The 19,945-nt window shown below is 39.5% G+C and overlaps 6 protein-coding genes across 6 annotated transcripts; 3 read left to right on the forward strand and 3 right to left on the reverse strand.

The window, feature by feature from the left end:
* Positions 1-2,201: 2,201 nt before the first annotated feature.
* On the reverse strand, positions 2,202-2,828 carry LOC143019145 (uncharacterized). The gene is made up of 2 exons (XM_076174837.1): positions 2,651-2,828; positions 2,202-2,584 (listed from the first exon to the last, which is right to left on the reverse strand). Exons 1-2 carry the CDS (start codon positions 2,826-2,828, stop codon positions 2,202-2,204), a joined length of 561 nt encoding a protein of 186 aa, XP_076030952.1.
* A 2,174-nt stretch (positions 2,829-5,002) lies between these two features.
* On the forward strand, positions 5,003-6,013 carry LOC143019067 (uncharacterized). The gene is made up of 2 exons (XM_076174767.1): positions 5,003-5,043; positions 5,389-6,013. The coding sequence occupies exons 1-2, from the start codon at positions 5,003-5,005 to the stop codon at positions 6,011-6,013; spliced, it is 666 nt and encodes a 221-aa protein (XP_076030882.1).
* Positions 6,014-8,160: 2,147 nt separating this feature from the next.
* Positions 8,161-8,796, reverse strand: LOC143019146 (uncharacterized). Its single transcript, XM_076174838.1, has 2 exons — positions 8,679-8,796; positions 8,161-8,585 (listed from the first exon to the last, which is right to left on the reverse strand). Exons 1-2 carry the CDS (start codon positions 8,794-8,796, stop codon positions 8,161-8,163), a joined length of 543 nt encoding a protein of 180 aa, XP_076030953.1.
* Positions 8,797-8,904: 108 nt separating this feature from the next.
* On the forward strand, positions 8,905-11,904 carry LOC143019069 (uncharacterized). The gene is made up of 2 exons (XM_076174768.1): positions 8,905-9,052; positions 11,264-11,904. Exons 1-2 carry the CDS (start codon positions 8,905-8,907, stop codon positions 11,902-11,904), a joined length of 789 nt encoding a protein of 262 aa, XP_076030883.1.
* A 2,851-nt stretch (positions 11,905-14,755) lies between these two features.
* On the reverse strand, positions 14,756-15,367 carry LOC143019070 (uncharacterized). Its single transcript, XM_076174769.1, has one exon. The coding sequence runs from the start codon at positions 15,365-15,367 to the stop codon at positions 14,756-14,758; it is 612 nt and encodes a 203-aa protein (XP_076030884.1).
* A 108-nt stretch (positions 15,368-15,475) lies between these two features.
* On the forward strand, positions 15,476-18,506 carry LOC143019071 (uncharacterized). The gene is made up of 2 exons (XM_076174770.1): positions 15,476-15,623; positions 17,866-18,506. Exons 1-2 carry the CDS (start codon positions 15,476-15,478, stop codon positions 18,504-18,506), a joined length of 789 nt encoding a protein of 262 aa, XP_076030885.1.
* The last annotated feature ends 1,439 nt before the right edge of the window (positions 18,507-19,945 follow it).

Below are 19,945 nucleotides of genomic sequence, written 5' to 3' on the forward strand. Positions count from 1 at the left end.
TAATAAACTCAACCAAATTTATCTCGTGAGCGTCTTAGATTCCTTACAGTAAAATCGTATTTTTCTATTAATTCATACACTGTGTATTGTACTAACTTGAAATATGTACATTTGTCCTTTAAATGATATATCTCATTATAGAATGTGAAGAACTTTATATCCTTTTATTGAATCAAGTTTTAACTGATTTCGCTTGGAGTAAAAGGTATTCGTAGTCTGTCTAAAGTGGAAGATATCTCTAAACTACACAAAGTTTTACGAAGTCAGTCCTAGATGGAAGATATATTTAAGTTATACAGAAGGGAATGAACGCTGAATTCCTCTTATCATAACCACTTATTTACCTTCAACAAGGAGGTTATGTTTTTGGTCGTGTTCACTTGTTCGCTTGTTAGCAACACGGACAATCCTGATCAGAGTGAAGATGAGTTAAGGTAAGGCTAGCACAATAAAGATTGAGCATGGCCGTTAAAATTAGAATTCAGTTCACAAATCTGAACAAAGTTATTGACAGGTCTTCCATAAAAGATAAGATTATTAAGGAAAGATTAAGGATTAAGATTATCTCTAAGGAAGAGTGCAGGAAATCAATGGAGTTTGTTGAGTCAAAAAAGAAAACTTAATAAGAGAAGCAAGAATTTTCTTAGAGTTTTATAACAGAAAATAGGAAAATGGTGTCGAAAAAGAAAGTCTGTGAATGAAGCAATGCAATAAAGTTAAATTTGATAAAAGCCATCATTCATGTTGGAAATCGATATTTCGTTTTATGATAAATATATTTTATATTATGTGTATAGTTCAGTCCAAGAAGTTCAGTTTGTGGTGTCTCGTGCGGCCCAGTATTAATTTCCTCTCAAAGTTCAGATGTATAAATTCAACATTTTCTTTTGTAGTAGTCTGTCACGACTGTTTATAACTGTTGTATATAAAACCAAATTGGTTTCCAAAGTTGAGAAATGAATAAATAATAAAAACTCAGTAAGGAGTGATTAGATCAAAATAGTAAAATTGATACATACATACATACATACATATACCAAGGCTTTTTTCCCCTTACAAGGGAGGTAGCCAAAAAGGGAAAGGCATAAAATCATTCCCACCCATTCCATCCCTGAATACATTCCACACCCCTACACCCTCCCTCTTATCTTAGCACCTCCTGGATGACGGGTCATCCCTGCACCTTGTCCACTGCCCTGGGTCAGAAGCAGTGTCGCAAGACACAGCACATCCACAGCAAGGCCGCTTCATTAAATCGGCGACCCCCCCCCCTCTCCATCCCCCCATGCATAAAAGGAGAAGACGGGGAGAAATCCCTTCGGGCTGCGTCAAATTTTGTTCACACATACTACCTCACCCCCCATCCCCCCGCCTATTCCACCTCATGCATCACAACATCATCCATATACAACCATTCTCCATTCACCCCTGTCTTCTGTCCTCTCCCGTCCTTCCTCAACAGACATTTCCCTCTTCCCCAAAGCCCCCTTCACCCCATCCATTCACCTCATGAATACATAAATGAAAAGCCTTTCAATTAAATCTAATGCAAGGCAATATATGAGGCCTTTCGTCTTGAATTGGATAACATAATAGTTTTATTAGTATATGGAGCTCCTCAAAAAGGAAGAAAAACTATTATCTTTCCACCAAAGATACAGATAGACTAACTACCACACAGACATTGATCATCTGGATCAAAACGTCAAATACTATCCAGAATCAAATTCCAAAATATTGTCTCTATGCTAAAAGAACTAATTTTCATAAATTTTGGAAGATTGTTAGCTACTAGATGTCGCTGTTTCGTATAATTGTTTCACTTCCTTCAAGCGTTCTCCCTGCCATTGAAAATTTAATGAGCAATATCATTCTAAAAGGTTGAAATTATTTCTTCTGGAGATACGTGAAGGAAAAAAATTGTACGCAGTGTAATAAAATATACAAAAAATAAAATTGATTAGGAGATTCACGTGACCAGTTTGCCTAGTGATGAAGAAAGACGACAAAATTTTATGCTGGGACACATTTATTCACATTATGTACATATACAGTATCCAGAAAATGTAGTCAAATAAAAGGTAAATGGTTTGGTCATAGTGTTGAAATGCGAGGAAGACGATAGTTGATCTTCTTGGTTTTCTTGCTAACAAAAGAGACCGAGAAATTATGTACAAGTTCAATGGTAAGGGTTGAATGACTTATCTACGGCCGAAGCCAAGGGGAGGCTTGCACACATGTTCACCAAGACACCTGTCGAAGCAACACTTGTCCACACCTCCGCAGGCTCCGTCGTTGGAACAGGTGACGGGAGGTCCAGAGACGCGCGGGCACACAGGCCTGACGGGTGGGCACTGTCCTGGCTTGACAACTTGAGTGGCGATGGGGTTGGTGGGTTGGTTGACGTTCTCGCAGCAGTAGGCTGCTCCCTCGGGAGTGCGACACCAGTAGCGGCAGCCACTGGTTGGTGCCACAACAGACCCCAAACCACCAGCAAGACCAGGACTCACACCACCAATGATACCAGGACTCACACCACCAACAATCCCACCAAGTCCTCCAAATCCTCCAAATCCTCCAATTCCTCCAAAGCCTTGATTTCCGAATCCCAGTCCACCTAAGCCAAAAGTAGGCTGAGCTCCGAAGCTACCAACGCCGCCTAATACGGGTTGAACTCCGGCCACGGATGGGGAAAGCAGAGACGGACCGCCGAAGAACCGAGTCTTCGGAGAGCCACTGGTGCCTCCACTCTTCTTACTCGATTTCTTAGAATCGTCGTCCGCCGCTACCAGGGCAACGGCCACAAGCAGGACACTCAGGACTCGCATGCTGAATAATGAATGCACATTAAGATTAGTTTCTAATAATATCTTCTATCTTTAAAGATAATATAAGCAAGTCACAGAATAACATACATAATACGCTAGTAACTCTTGATGATAACTCCGTATCTTACTTGGTGTGAGGTTTGGCAGAACGAGAATGACAAGTGTGACCGATCTCGTTGTGCCTGGCTTATATATGAGCTGCTGGTCCTCTCTCCCTTCCCCATACCTCCACGCTCTGTCGCTCGACCTTATCCGGGTAAGACAGGACTTTTTTCCTACGGCACTTATGTGTTCGAAATGACATATATCAATTTATTAGAGTGATGATCTTTCTGACCTTTGTGACACCTGGTATCAATCTCCCATGATTTTACGAAAAGTAGAGTGACTTCTTTGTTCCTCATAACATAATCTACAAATTTTCTTTTGTGGTTATTGTGTGACAATTTCAAGTGTATGAGGACCAACTTTGAGCGAATATGTACATGTATGCGTACTTAATATATACACATATGCGGCCAAACATATATGTATATATAAAAACATATACACATACATACGTGAACGTATATATAAGAACATAGTAAGCATTAGGATATATAAAATTATTCAGTTAGATAAAGAGGTTAAAAAGATAATCTAGTAAATATGAGTTAACTTTCATACAAAAATAAGAAAATTTCAAGTAAAATAAAAACTGATAATAAGACACTCCTGACACCTTGAGTGGGGGAAATGTCAACGTTACCATGAAACTATTTTCTACAAGTGCTTCTCATGCATCACTGTGAGGAACGATCTAACACATTACAGGATAAGGTGCGAGGGTGTTTGTGTCTGATATAGGCAGCCGAAAATATTGCTTCATATATGACGAAACTTGGTGGGAAAGTCGCAACCAGCTTGTTGATTGATCTATGTAAATTGAAAAATAAATCAATAAAAACAGTTATATACTGTCTCATTTTAGCTCAAAATACCATATCTAATTGTTTAGCTTTCCACTTTTAAATCATATAAAATCTATTTCATTGTTGTAATGTATATAATTTGTAACTTGAATTCTTGCATATATATCACATCTAAACACAGATATACAATTATTTGGCGATATTTTTCATTTGTGTCTCAGAATGCCTCTTTCGGTAACTCATTTTCAATAGAATGTTTACAAATAACGATAATAAAAAACTCCTAAACTTCTTTGTGCCCTTTAAACTCATGTTTCGAAAAAAGTAAGTGACAGACGAGGAAGTTTTCATGCATTGTTCTATGATACACCCCTAAAGTACGTCATCGCAGTCTTTTGTTCCAACCATTGCAAATAAACCTTCATTTTTACTGACTTGAGTGATAATTTAATTTTTAACACCTTCAACCTATAACATTTCAAATTTCTTTCATATACATTATATAACATTATAGTAATGGAATGCATTTATCTAGACATTATCAGGATTATATATCATGAGAAGAATCATCAAGTTGAGGCAAAAAAAAAATCGCATTTCTAATTTGACCAATCAGCTCAACAGTGCCCTGAGACAGAATATTTGCAATGAATCAGCCCCAGACTAATTATCCGGTTATCGGTGACTGTCCATTTCCCCTGATGTCCGATTATACATAACAAAGATGACTTCCTCCACAACTAAATGCCTCCAGGTGCACATTCCTCACCTTAACCTTATGTTGCCGAAGTTATGCCTGAGGCTTAGAATCAAAGTGGCGACTACAGGGTCTACATTCATATACTCTATCAATTTGTAGATCACACCTATCCCTAATATTGGGATATAATCGTACTAATACATTGTACACGGACGAACATACTAAACACTCACTCCGTTACTAAGTTGCAAGTAAGACATTTTAGTTTCAATACTAATTATATCATTTGTATGTAAAATCATTTTGTTGAATGAAGAACCCATACCAAAGGGGTTAATGCCGTTTCGATTAGCATTTAAGGAACACTACGGATTCTGCTCGAACCAGTTTTGCCATATGAGAGTAGGACCCTGAGGCAAGACTGGCCACATTTATTCAGGAAAACGTAGAAGCTCAAGGATAAGGGGTTGAATCTATGGGGTTGGACGAAAGGTCATGTGCTACTAAGGAAGTAATTTGTGTAGCACGACACAACTAGTTCTTGCTTATCTCGCCCTCTAACGATGACTCACACAAAGGCCAATGTTTACCTGACCATAGGAAGGTGAGGAGGGAGGAAGAGGAGGGTTCCTATATAAAGCCATGAAGACTTATCTGGTCACCATTGTCTCCTTGGCACTGCCAATTACACTTTAAGTAAGCAAGAGGGGACTAGTTCTTAAAGGAGAATATACACACACTCAACTATATACACACACACAAACACACACGCAAACACGCACATACACACACACACACACACACACACACACACACACACACACAAACACACACACATACACACACACACACACACACACTCTCACAGAAAATCTTAAATTGTTTCATTTGTAATGGTTATAATATAGTGTGATTTGTGCGCATTGTAAACAGTGTTCATTGGTTTTAGGATGAGATACCTGTGTGTACTGCTGGTGGCCCTCGCTCTCGTAGCGGCGGATGACGATTCCAAGAAATCGAGTAAGAAGAGTGGAGGCACCAGTGGCTCTCCGAGGACTCGATTCTTCGGCGGTCCATCTTTACTTTCACCATCCGTGGCCGGAGTTCAACCTGTATTAGGCGGTGTTGGTAGCTTCGGAGCTCAGCCTACTTTTGGCTTTGGTGGACTGGGATTCGGCAATCAAGGCTTTGGTAATTTGGGAGGATTTGGAGGACTTGGTGGCATCAGCGGTGTTGTTGGTGGTGTGAGTCCTGGTATCATTGGTGGTGTGAGCCCTGGTCTTGCTGGTGGTTTGGGGTCTGTTGTGGCACCAACCAGTGGCTGTCGCTACTGGTGTCGCACTCCCGAGGGAGCGGCCTACTGCTGCGAAAACGTAAACCAACCCACAAACCCCATCGCCACGCAGATCGTCAAGCCCGGCCAGTGCCCACCCGTCAGGCCCCTGTGTCCACGCGTCTCTGGACCTCCCGTCACCTGTTCCAACGACGGAGCCTGCGGAGGTGTGGACAAGTGTTGCTTCGACAGGTGTCTTGGCGAGCATGTATGTAAACCTCCCCTTGGCTTTGGCCGCTAACTTGTTATGTGTCCTTTCCCCTTCCTTTCAAAATTTAAAACCTTTCACTACGTGGATGTGCTGTACTAAGCACATTCCGTGAAGGCTAAGTAAATAAATGCAATTTGATTGACATTACTATGGCCAAAAGCTTCGAGAATTGATAAGACGAAAGCAGCAATAATTTCGTTTTATATCTTCCTTACCTGCTCCCTTTATACAATGTGAATTTTGTACAAACATGTATATAAAGCTAATAAACTCAACTAATGGCATCTCGCGAGTGTCTTAATTCCTTACAGTAAAATAATATCTTTTCTATTTCTATCATATATCATTTGTGTATTTTACTTATTTGAAATATGTCAACTTGTCCTTTAAATTATATATCTTATTATAGAATGAGAATAATTTAATATCCCATTAATGAATCAAGTTTTGGATGATTCAGCTTAAAATGAAAGGTATTTCTCTGTTATACAGAACTTTGAGATCAATCTTTAAGTGGAAGATATCTCTAGACTACACAAAGTTTTGCGAAGCCAATCCTAGGTAGAAGATATACGTTCTACAGGAAGATATGAACGTTGAGTTCCTCTGATCATATTTATCTTCAACATGAAAGTTCAATTTTTGTTCGTGTTCACTTGTTTGTTTTTTAGCAATTCGGACAAGGCCGATTATAGTTAAGGTGTGTCTAGGTGAGGCATCCACAATAAAAATTGAGCATATCTGTTAAGATTCAAATTCAAGTCACAAATTGGAGCAAAGTACAAATGCCTTACATGTACAAATGTAAGATTATTTGTATTAAGAAAGCTGTTACTAAGGAAGAATTTGTGAAAAAACGGAGTTTTTAAAGCAAAAAAGAGAACTGAATAATAGAATCAATATTCTTTTAGGGTTTTATACCAGAAAATAGGAAAATATTGTCTAAAAAGAAAGGATAGACTGTGAATGATTTATGATAAATGAACTTGATATTCTGTGTATAGTTAAGACCAGGTACTTCATCAACTCAACTTTTTCTTTTGTAGTAGTCTATCACCACTGTTAGTAACTGTTGCATATAAAATCAAATTAGTTTCTATAATAAAAAAGAAAAAAATAGAAAGAAATTATTACATCTGAGTAGAAAATTTAATAAATGTATAAATAAATATCTCTATTTCATCTGATGCAAAACATAAAATGACGCCTTTCGTCTCGATCTAGCTAATATAAAGAAGTTTTGATCAGCGAAGGAGCTCCTCAAAAATTAAATGAAAAAAACGAAGATTTTTCCACCAAATATATAAATAGGCTATCTATCCCTCAGCTGGACAAAAACTTCAAATTCTATCAGCAACAAGATTCCAAGATATTATCCTCCATGCTGAAAGGGCTAATCTTAATAAATTTTGGAAGATTGTCAACTAATAATTGTTAATTACTAATTGTTTCAGGCCCTTCGATCATTCTACCTTCCACTAAGAATTCCCAAGTGAAAAAATTAACACTATTATCCTAAAAATTCTAAACGATTTCCTAAGATGCGTAAAGAAAAACAATCACATAAACATATACGACATACATACACGAACGGCTTTTCCCCCTTACAAGGGAGGCAGCCAAAAAACAAAAGCATAAAATCCACTCCCACCCATTCTATCCCCCACATATTCCATTCCCATTCGCCATCCCCCTTCTTCCCTCTTATCTTGGCTCCTCCTGGATGACAGAACATCCCTGCATCTCGCCCACTGCCCTGATTCAGAGCTACTAGATGTCGCTGTTTCGTATAATTGTTTCATTTCCTTCGAGCGTTCTCCCTGCCATTGAAAATTTAATGAACAATATTATTTAAAAAGATTTAAATTATTTCTTCAGGAGATGCGTGAAGGAAAAAAAATGTACGCAGTGCAATAAACTATACTAAAAATAAAACTAATTGGGAGATTCACGTGACCAGTTTGCCTAGTGATGAAGAAAGACGACAAAATTTTATGCTGGGACACATTTATTTACATTATGTACATATACAGTATCCAGAGAATGTAGTCAAATAAAAAGTAACTGGTTTGGTCATAATGTTGAAATGCGAGGAAAACGATAGTTGATCTTGGTTCTCTTGCTAACAAAAGAGACCCAGAAATTAAGTACAAGTTCAATGGAAAGGGTTGAATGACTTATCTACGGCCGAAGCCAAGGGGAGGCTTGCACACATGTTCACCAAGACACCTGTCGAAGCAACACTTGTCCACACCTCCGCAGGCTCCGTCGTTGGAACAGGTGACGGGAGGTCCAGAGACGCGCGGGCACACGGGCCTCACGGGTGGGCACTGTCCTGGCTTGACAACTTGAGTGGCGATGGGGTTGGTGGGTTGGTTGACGTTCTCGCAGCAGTAGGCTGCTCCCTCGGGAGTGCGACACCAGTAGCGACAGCCACTGGTTGGTGCCACAACAGACCCCAAACCACCAGTAAGTCCAGGACTCACACCACCAATGATACCAGGACTCACACCACCAACAATGCCACCAAGTCCTCCAAATCCTCCAAATCCTCCGACTCCTCCAATTCCTCCAAAGCCTTGATTTCCGAATCCCAGTCCACCTAAGCCAAAAGTAGGCTGAGCTCCGAAGCTACCAACGCCGCCTAATACGGGTTGAACTCCGGCCACGGATGGGGATAGCAGAGACGGACCGCCGAAGAATCGAGTCTTCGGAGAGCCACTGGTGCCTCCACTCTTCTTACTCGATTTCTTAGAATCGTCGTCCGCCGTTACCAGGGCAACGGCCACAAGCAGGACACTCAGGACTCGCATGCTGAATAATGAATACACAATAAGATTAGTTTCTAATAATATCTTCTATCTTTAAAGATAATATAAGCAAGTCACAGGATAACATACATAATACGCTAGTAACTCTTGATGATAACTCCGTATCTTACTTGGTGTGAGGTTTGGCAGAACGAGAATGACAAGTGTGACCGATCTCGTTGTACCTGGCTTTTATATGAGCTGCTGGTCCTCTCTCCCTTCCCCATACCTCCACGCTCTGTCGCTCGACCTTATCCGGGTAAGACACGACTTTTTTCCTACGGCACTTATGTGTTCGAAATAACATACATCAATTTATTAGAGTGATGATCTTTCTGACCTTTGTGACACCTGGTATCAATCTCCCATGATTTTACGAAAAGTAGAGTGACTTCTTTGTTCCTCATAACATAATCTACCAATTTTCTTTTGTGGTTATTGTGTGACATTTTCAAGTGTATGAGGACCAACTTTGAGTGAATATGTACATGTATGCGTATTTAATATATACACATATGCGGACAAACATATATGTATATATAAAAACATAGACACATACATACGTGAACGTATATATAAGAACATAAAAAGCATTAGGATATATAAGATTATTCAGTTAGATAAAGAGGTTGAAAATATAATCTGGTAAATATGAGTTAACTTTCATACAAAAATAAGAAAATTTTAAGTAAAATAAAAACTGATAATAAGACACTCCTGACACCTTGAGTGGGGGAAATGTCAACGTTACCATGAAACTATTTACTACAAGTGCTTCTCATGCATCACTATGAGGAACGATCTAACATATTACAGCATAAAGCTTCATATATGACGAAACTTGGTGGGAAAGTTGCAAGCAGCTTGTTGATTGATCCATGTAAATTGAAAAATAAATAAAAAAGCAGTTATATACTGCCTCACTTTGCCTCAAAATAGCATATCTAATTATCTAGCTCTCCACTTTTAAATCATGTAAAATCTATTTCAACGTTGTAATGTATATGATTTGTAACTTGAATTCTTGCACATATATCACATCACAATAATGAAATGACCCCATCTAAACACAGATATACAATTATTTGGCGACATTTTTCATTTCGGTAACTCATTATTAATAGAATGTTTACAAATAACGATAATAAAAAACTCCTAAACTTCTTGGTACACTTTAAACTCATGTTTCGAAAAAAGTAAGTGACAGACGACGAAGTTTTCATGCATTGTTCTATGATACACCCCTAAAGTACGTCATCGCAGTCTTTTGTTCCAACCATTCCAAATAAACCTTCATTTTTATTGACTTGAGTGATAATTTAGTTTTTAACAACTTCAACCTATAACATTTCAAATTTCTTGCATATACATTATATAACATTACAGGAATTGAATGCATTTATCTAGACATTATCAGGATTATGTATCATGAGAAGATTCATCAAGTTGAGGCAAGAAAAAAAAAATCGCATTTCTAATTTGACCAATCAGCTCAACAGTGCCCTGAGACAGAATACTTGCAATGAATCAGCCCCAGACTAATCATCCGGTTATCGGTGACTGTCCATTTCCCTTGATGTTCGATTAAACATAACAAAGATGACGACTTCCACCACAACTAAATGCCTCCTGGTGCACATTCCTCACCTTTACCATATGTTGCCGAAGTTATGCCTGAGGCCTAGAATCAAAATGGCGACTACAGGGTCTCCATTCATGTACTCTATCAACTTGTAGATCACACCTATCCCTAATATTGGGATATAATCGTACTAATACTTTGTACACGGACGAACATACAAGACACTCACTCCGTTACTAAGTTGCAAGTAACACATTTTAGTTTCAATAGTGATAATATTATTTGTATGTAAAATAATTCTGTTGAATGAAGAAACCATACCAAAGGGGTTAATGCCGTTTCGATTAGCATTTAAGGAACACTACGGATTCTGCTCGAACCAGTTCTGTCATATGAGAGTAGGACCCTGAGGCAGAACTGGCCACATTTATTCAGGTAAACGTAGAAGCTCAAGGATAAAGGGCTGAATCTATGGGGTTGGACGAAAGGTCATGTGCTACTAAGGAAGTAATTTGTGTAGCACGACACAACTAGTTCTTGCTTATCTCGCCCTCTAACGACGACTCACACAAAGGCCAATGTTTACCTACCTGACCGTAGGATGGTAAGGAGGGGAGGAAGAGGAGGGTTCCTATATAAAGCCACGAAGACTTATCTGGTCACCATTGTCTCCTTGGCACTGCCAATTACACTTCAAGTAAGCAAGAGGGGCCTAGTTCTTAAAGGAGAATACACACACGCTCACTCAACTATATACATACACACACAAACACACAAACACACACACACACACACACACACACACACACACACACAATCACACTTTTTCTTACATTGTTTCATTTGTAATGGTTATAATATAGTGTGATTTGTGCGCATTGTAAACAGTGTTCATTGGTTTTAGGATGAGATACCTGTGTGTACTGCTGGTGGCCCTCGCTCTCGTAGCGGCGGATGACGATTCCAAGAAATCGAAGAAAAAGAGTGAAGGCACCAGTGGCTCTCCGAGGACTCGATTCTTCGGCGGACCATCTTTACTTTCACCATCCGTGGCCGGAGTTCAACCTGTATTAGGCGGTGTTGGTAGCTTCGGAGCTCAGCCTACTTTTGGCTTTGGTGGACTGGGATTCGGCAATCAAGGCTTTGGTAACTTGGGAGGATTTGGAGGACTTGGTGGCATCAGCGGTATTGTTGGTGGTGTGAGTCCTGGTATCATTGGCGGTGTGAGCCCTGGACTTGCTGGTGGTTTGGGGTCTGTTGTGGCACCAACCAGTGGCTGCCGCTACTGGTGTCGCACTCCCGAGGGAGCGGCCTACTGCTGCGAGAACGTCAACCAACCCACCAACCCCATCGCAACGCAGATCGTCAAGCCCGGCCAGTGCCCACCCGTCAGGCCCCTGTGTCCACGCGTCTCTGGACCTCCAGTCACCTGTTCCAACGACGGAGCCTGCGGAGGTGTGGACAAGTGTTGCTTCGACAGGTGTCTTGGCGAGCATGTGTGTAAACCTCCCTTTGGCTTTGGCCGCTAACTTGTTATGTGTCCCTTCCCCTTCCTTTCAAAATTTAAAACCTTTCACTACGGGGATGTGCTGTACTAAGCACATTCCGTGAAGGCTAAGTAAATAAATGCAATTTGATTGACATTACTATAGCCAAAAGCCTCGAAAATTGATAAGGCGAAAGCATCAAGAATTTCTTTTTATATCTTCCTTACCTGCTCCCTTTATACAATGTGAATTTTGTACAAACATGTATATAAAGCTAATAAACTCAACTAATGGCATCTCGCGAGTGTCTTAATTCCTTACAGTTAGATAATATGTTTTCTATTTCTTAAATCATATATCATTTGTGTATTTTACTTATTTGAAATATGTCAACTTGTCCTTTAAGTTATATATCTTATTATAGAATGAGAATAACTTAATATCCCATTAATGAATCAAGTTTTGGATGATTCAGTTTAAAATGAAAGGTATTTCTCTGTTATACAGAACTCTGAGATCAATCTTTAAGTGGAAGATATCTCTAGACTACACAAAGTTTTGCGAAGCCAGTCCTACGTAGAAGATATACGTTATACAGGAAGATATGAACGTTGAGTTCCTCTGATTATATTTACCTTCAACATGAAAGTTCTGTTTTGTTCGTGTTCACTTGTTTGTTTTTAGCAATTCGGACAAGGCTGACTGTAGTTAAGGTGTGTTTAGGTGAGGCAATCACAGTAAAGATTGAGCATATCCGTTAAGATTCAAATTCAAGTCACAAATCGGAGCAAAGTACAAATGCATTGCATGTACAAATGTAAGATTATTTGCATTAAAAAAGCTGTTACTAAGGAAGAATGTGGGAAAACAACGGAGTTTGTAAAGCAAAAAAGATAACTGAATAAGAGAATCAATATTCTTTTAGAGCTTTATACCATAAAATAGGAAAATATTGTCTAAAAAGAAAGGATAGACTGTGAATGATTTATGATAAATGAACTTGATATTCTTTGTATAGTTGAGACCAGGTAGTTCATCAACTCAACTTTTTCTTTTGTAGTAGTCTTTCACCATTGTTGGTAACTGCTGCATATAAAATCAAATTAGTTTCTATAATAAAAAAGAAAAAATAGAAAGAAATTATTACATCTGAGTAGAAAATCGAATGAATGTATAAATAAATACCTCTGTTTCATCTGATGCAAAACATGAAATGACGCCTTTCGTCTCGATCTAGCTAATATAAAGAAGTTTTGATCAGCGAAGGAGCTCCTCAAAAATTAAATGAAAAAAACGAAGATCTTTCCACCAAAGATATAGATAGGCTATCTGTCCCTCAACTATTGATCAGCTGGACAAAAACGTCAAATTCTATCAGCAACAAGATTTCAAATTGCTATCCCCTATGCTAAAAGGGCTAATCTTCATAGATTTTGGAAGATTGTCAACTACTAATTGTTAACTACTAATTGTTTCAGGCCCTTCGATCATTCTTCCTGCCACTAAGAAGTCCCAAGTGAAAAAATAAATACTATTATCTTTAAAATTCTAAACGATTTCCGAAGATGCGTAAAGAAAAACAATTTGCACATATACATATACGACATACATACACGAACGGCTTTTCCCCTTTACAAGGGAGGCAACCAAAAAATAAAAACATAAAAACCATTCCCACCCATTCTATTCCCCACATATTCCATTCCCATTTGCCACCCCCCTCCTTCCCTCTTATCTTGGCTCCTCCTCGATGACGGATCATCCCTGCATCTCGCCCACTGCCGTCAGTCAGAGGCAATGTAACAAGACACAACACATCCACAGCAAGGTCTCTTCATTCAATCGGCGACCCCCCTCTCAGTCCCTTCAAGCAGAAAAAGAGAAGACGGGGAGAAATACCTTCGAGCTGCGTCAAAAATATCATTCAAGCAAACTCCCTACCCCCACCCTCCACCCATTTCCTTCCATGCATCTCAACATCATCCATACACAACCATTCTCCATTCACCCCTATCTTCTGTCTTTTCCCCTGCTTCCTCAACAGACATTCCCCTCTTTCCCAATCATCCTTGGTCACCTCCTCATGGTCATTTCTTCTACCTCTACCTTCTACGCCTCATTTACTAATCTTTCTTCACTCATTCTTTCCATGAGTCCAAACCACCCTAATACTCTTTTATCAACCCTATCTCCCAACTCCCTCTCTGCCCCCGCTCTCCTTCTCACCTCTTTGTTTCTCACTCTATCCGGCCTAGTAATCTCTACCATACTTCTCAGGAATTTCATCTCAAACACATTCAAACTCCTCCTCAAAAAGGAAGGAAAACTATTATCTTTCCACCAAAAATACAAATAGACTAGCTACCCCACAGACATTGGTCATCTGGAGCAAAACGTCAAATACTATCCAGAATCAAATTCCAAAATATTATCTCTATGCTAAAAGAGCTAATCTCCACAACTTTTGGAAGATGGTTGGCTACTAGACGTCGCTGTTTCGTATCATTGTTTCATTTCCTTCGAGCGTTCTCCCTGCCATTGAAAATTTAATGAACAATATTATCTTAAAAAATTTAAATGATTTCTTCAGGAGATGCGTGAAGGAAAAAAAATTGTACGCAGTGCAATAAAATATACTAAAAATAAAACTAATTGGGAGTTTCACGTGACCAGTTTGCCTAGTGATGAAGAAAGACGACAAAATTTTATGCTGGGACACATTTATTTACATTATGTACATATACAGTATCCAGAGAATGTAGTCAAATGAAAAGTAACTGGTTTGGTCGTAATGTTGAAATGCGAGGAAAACGATAGTTGATCTTCTTGGTTCTCTTGCTAACAAAAGAGACCAAGAAATTAAGTACAAGTTCAATGGAAGGGGTTGAATGACTTATCTACGGCCGAAGCCAAGGGGAGGCTTGCACACATGTTCACCAAGACACCTGTCGAAGCAACACTTGTCCACACCTCCGCAGGCTCCGTCGTTGGAACAGGTGACGGGAGGTCCAGAGACGCGCGGGCACACGGGCCTGACGGGTGGGCACTGTCCTGGCTTGACAACTTGAGTGGCGATGGGGTTGGTGGGTTGGTTGACGTTCTCGCAGCAGTAGGCTGCTCCCTCGGGAGTGCGACACCAGTAGCGGCAGCCACTGGTTGGTGCCACAACAGACCCCAAACCACCAGCAAATCCAGGACTCACACCACCAACAATCCCACCAAGTCCTCCAAATCCTCCAAATCCTCCAAATCCTCCAATGTTACCAAAGCCTTGATTGCCGAATCCCAGTCCACCTAAGCCAAAAGTAGGCTGAGCTCCGAAGCTACCAACGCCGCCTAATACAGGTTGAACTCCGGCCACGGATGGGGAAAGCAGAGACGGACCGCCGAAGAATCGAGTCTTCGGAGAGCCACTGGTGCCTCCACTCTTCTTACTCGATTTCTTAGAATCGTCGTCCGCCGCTACCAGGGCAACGGCCACAAGCAGGACACTCAGGACTCGCATGCTGAACAATGAATGCACAATAAGATTAGTTTCTAATAATATCGTCTATCTTTAAAGATAATATAAGCAAGTCACAGAATAACATACATAATACGCTAGTAACTCTCGATGATAATTCCGTATCTTACTTGGTGTGAGGTTTGGCAGAACGAGAATGACAAGTGTGACCGATCTCGTTGTGCCTGGCTTATATATGAGCTGCTGGTCCTCTCTCCCTTCCCCATACCTCCACGCTCTGTCGCTCGACCTTATCCGGGTATGACAGGACTTTTTTCCTACGGCACTTATGTGTTCGAAATGACATATATAAATTTATTAGAGTGATGATCTTTCTGACCTTTGTGACACCTGGTATCAATCTCTCATGATTTTACGAAAAGTAGAGTGACTTCTTTGATCCTCATAACATAATCTACAAATTTTCTTTTGTGGTTATTGTGTGACAATTTCAAGTGTATGAGGACCAACTTTGAGCGAATATGTACATGTATGCAGAATTAATATATACACATATGCGGCTAAACATATATGTATATATAAAAACATAGACACATACATACGTGAACGTATATATAAGAACATAGTAAGCATTAGGATATATAAGATTATTCAGTTAGATAAAGAGGTTGAAAATATAATCTGGTAAATATGAGTTAACTTTCATACAAAAATAAGAAAATTTTAAGTAAAATAAAAACTGATAATAAGACACTCCTGACACCTTGAGTGGGGGAAATGTCAACGTTACCATGAAACTATTTTCTACAAGTGCTTCTCATGCATCACTATGAGGAACGATCTAACACATTACAGGATAAGGTGCGAGGGTGTTTGTGTCTGAAATAGGCAGCCGAAAATATTGCTTCATATATGACGAAACTTGGTGGGAAAGTCGCAACCAGCTTGTTGATTGATCAATGTAAATTGAAAAATAAATCAATAAAAACAGTTATATACTGTCTCATTTTGGCTCAAAATAGCATATCTAATTATTTAGCTCTTCACTTTTAAATCATGTAAAATCTATTTCAATGTTGTAATGTATATGATTTGTAACTTGAATTCTTGCATATACATCACATCTAAACACAGATATACAATTATTTGGCGACATTTTTCATTTGTGTCTCAGAATACCTCTTGCGGTAACTCATTTTCAATAGAATGTTTACAAATAACGATAATAAAAAACTCCTAAACTTCTTTGTACCCTTTAAACTCATGTTTCGAAAAAAGTAAGTGCCAGACAAAGAAATTTTCATGCATTGTCCTATAGACCCCTAAAGTACGTCATCGCAGTCTTTTGTTCCAACCATTCCAAATAAACCTTCATTTTTATTGACTTGAGTGATAATTTAATTTTTAACAACTTCAACCTATAACATTTCAAATTTCTTGCATATACATTATATAACATTACAGTAATGGAATGCATTTATCTAGACATTATCAGGATTATATATCATGAGAAGATTCACCAAGTTGAGGCAAAAAAAAAATCGCATTTCTAATTTGACCAATCAGCTCAACAGTGCCCTGAGACAGAATATTTGCAATGATTCAGCCCCAGACTAATCATCCGGTTATTGGTGACTATCCATTTCCCCTGATGTCCGATTAAACATAACAAAGATGACGACTTCCACCACAACTAAATGCCTCCTGGTGCACATTCCTCACCTTTACCTTATGTTGCCGAAGTTATGCCTGAGGCCTAGAATCAAAATGGCGACTACAGGGTCTCCATTCATGTACTCTATCAACTTGTAGATCACACCTATCCCTAATATTGGGATATAACCGTACTAATACACTGTACACGGACGAACATACTAAACACTCACTCCGTTACTAAGTTGCAAGTAACACATTTTAGTTTCAATAGTGATAATATTATTTGTATGTAAAATAATTCTGTTGAATGAAAAACCCATACCGAAGGAGTTAATGCCGTTTCGATTAACAGTTAAGGAACACTACGGAGTAGGACCCTGAGGCAAAACTGGCCACATTTATTCAGGTAAACGTAGAAGCTCAAGGATAAGGGGTTGAATCTATGGGGTTGGACGAAAGGTCATGTGCTACTAAGGAAGTAATTTGTGTAGCACGACGAAACTAGTTCTTGCTTATTTCGCCCTCTAACGACGACTCACACAAAGGCCAATGTTTACCTACCTGACCGTAGGAAGGTAAGAAGGGAGGAAGAGGAGGGTTCCTATATAAAGCCACGGAGACTTATCTGGTCACCATTGTCTCCTTGGCACTGCCAATTACACTTCAAGTAAGCAAGAGGGGCCTAGTTCTTAAAGGAGAATACACACACGCTCAATCAACTATATACATACACACACAAACACACAAACACACACACACACACACACACACACACACACACACACACATACACATACACACACACACACACAATCACATTTTTTCTTACATTGTTTCATTTGTAATGGTTATAATATAGTGTGATTTGTGCGTATTGTAAACAGTGTTCATTGGTTTTAGGATGAGATACCTGTGTGTACTGCTGGTGGCCCTCGCTCTCGTAGCGGCGGATGACGATTCCAAGAAATCGAGTAAGAAGAGTGGAGGCACCAGTGGCTCTCCGAGGACTCGATTCTTCGGCGGTCCATCTTTACTCTCACCATCCGTGGCCGGAGTTCAGCCTGTATTAGGCGGCGTTGGTAGCTTCGGAGCTCAGCCTACTTTTGGCTTTGGTGGACTGGGATTCGGCAATCAAGGCTTTGGTAACTTGGGAGGATTTGGAGGACTTGGTGGCATCAGCGGTGTTGTTGGTGGTGTGAGTCCTGGTATCATTGGTGGTTTGAGCCCTGGACTTGCTGGTGGTTTGGGGTCTGTTGTGGCACCAACCAGTGGCTGCCGTTACTGGTGTCGCACTCCCGAGGGAGCGGCCTACTGCTGCGAGAACGTCAACCAACCCACCAACCCCATCGCAACGCAGATCGTCAAGCCAGGACAGTGCCCACCCGTCAGACCCCTGTGCCCACGCGTCTCTGGACCTCCCGTCACCTGTTCCAACGACGGAGCTTGCGGAGGTGTGGACAAGTGTTGCTTCGACAGGTGTCTTGGCGAGCATGTGTGTAAACCTCCCCTTGGCTTTGGCCGCTAACTTGTTATGTGTCCCTTCCCCTTCCTTTCAAAATTTAAAACCTTTCACTACGTGGATGTGCTATACTAAGCACATTCCGTGAAGGCTATATAAATAAATGCAACTCGATTGACATTACTATAGTCAAAAGCTTCTAAAATTGATAAGACGAAAGCAGCAACAATTTACTTTTATATCTTCCTTACCTGCTCCCTTTATACAATGTGAATTTTGTACAGACATGTATATAGTGCTAATAAACTCAACTAATAGCATCTCGCGAGTGACTTAATTCCTTACAGTAAGATGATATTTTTTTATTTCTTAAATAATATATTATTTGTGTATTTTACTTGTTTGAAATATGTCAACTTGTCTTTAAGTTATATATCTCATTATAGAACGAGAATAATCTAATATCCCATTAATGAATCAAATTTCGGATGATTCAGCTTAAAGTGAAAGGTATTTCTCTGTTATACAGAACTTTGAGATCAATCTTTAAGTGGAAGATATCTCTAGACTACACAAAGTTTTGCGAAGCCAGTCCTAGGTAGAAGATATACGTTATACAGGAAGATATGAACGTTGAGTTCCTCTGATCATATTTACCTTCATCATGAAAGTTGAATTTTTGTTCGTGTTCACTTGTTTGTTTTTTAGCAATTCGGACAAGGCTGATTATAGTGAAGGTGTATTTAGGTGAGATAGGGTTGTCTTGCGACACTGCTTCTGACCCAAGGCAGTGGACAAGGTGTAGGGATGACCCGTCATCCAGGAGGTGCTAAGATAAGAGGGAGGGTGGAGAGGTGTGGAGTGTATTCAGGGATGGAATGGGTGGGAATGATTTTATGCCTTTTCCTTTTTTGGCTACCTCCCTTGTAAGGGGGGAAAAGCCTTGGTATATGTATGTATGTATGTGTTTTGGTGAAGCAAGCACAGTAAAGATTGAGCATATCCGTTAAGATTCAAATTCAAGTCACAAATCGGAGCGAAGTACTATTTGTATTAAAAAAGGTGTTACTAAGGAAGAATATGGGAAAACAACGGAGTTTGCAAAGCAAAAAAGAGAACTGAATAAGAGAATCAATATTCTTTTAGGGTTTTATACCACCAAATAGTAAAATATTGTCTAAAAAGAAAGGATAGACTGTAAATGATTTATGATATATGAAATTGATATTCTGTGTATAGTTAAGACCAGGTAGTTCATCAACTCAACTTTTTCTTTTGTAGTAGTCTATCACCACTGTTGGTAACTGTTGTATATAAAATCAAATTAGTTTCTATGAAAAAATAGAAAGAAATTATTACATCTGAGTAGAAAATCGAATGAATGTATAAATAAATATCTCTGTTTCATCTGATGCAAAACATGAAATGACGCCTTTCGTCTTGATCTAGCTAATATAAAGAAGTTTTGATCAGCGAAGGAGCTCCTCAAAAATCAAATGAAGAAA

Source organism: Oratosquilla oratoria, chromosome 36 (genome assembly GCF_046742065.1).
Source record: "Oratosquilla oratoria isolate Oo_2021 chromosome 36, ASM4674206v1, whole genome shotgun sequence".
Taxonomy (NCBI): domain Eukaryota; kingdom Metazoa; phylum Arthropoda; class Malacostraca; order Stomatopoda; family Squillidae; genus Oratosquilla; species Oratosquilla oratoria.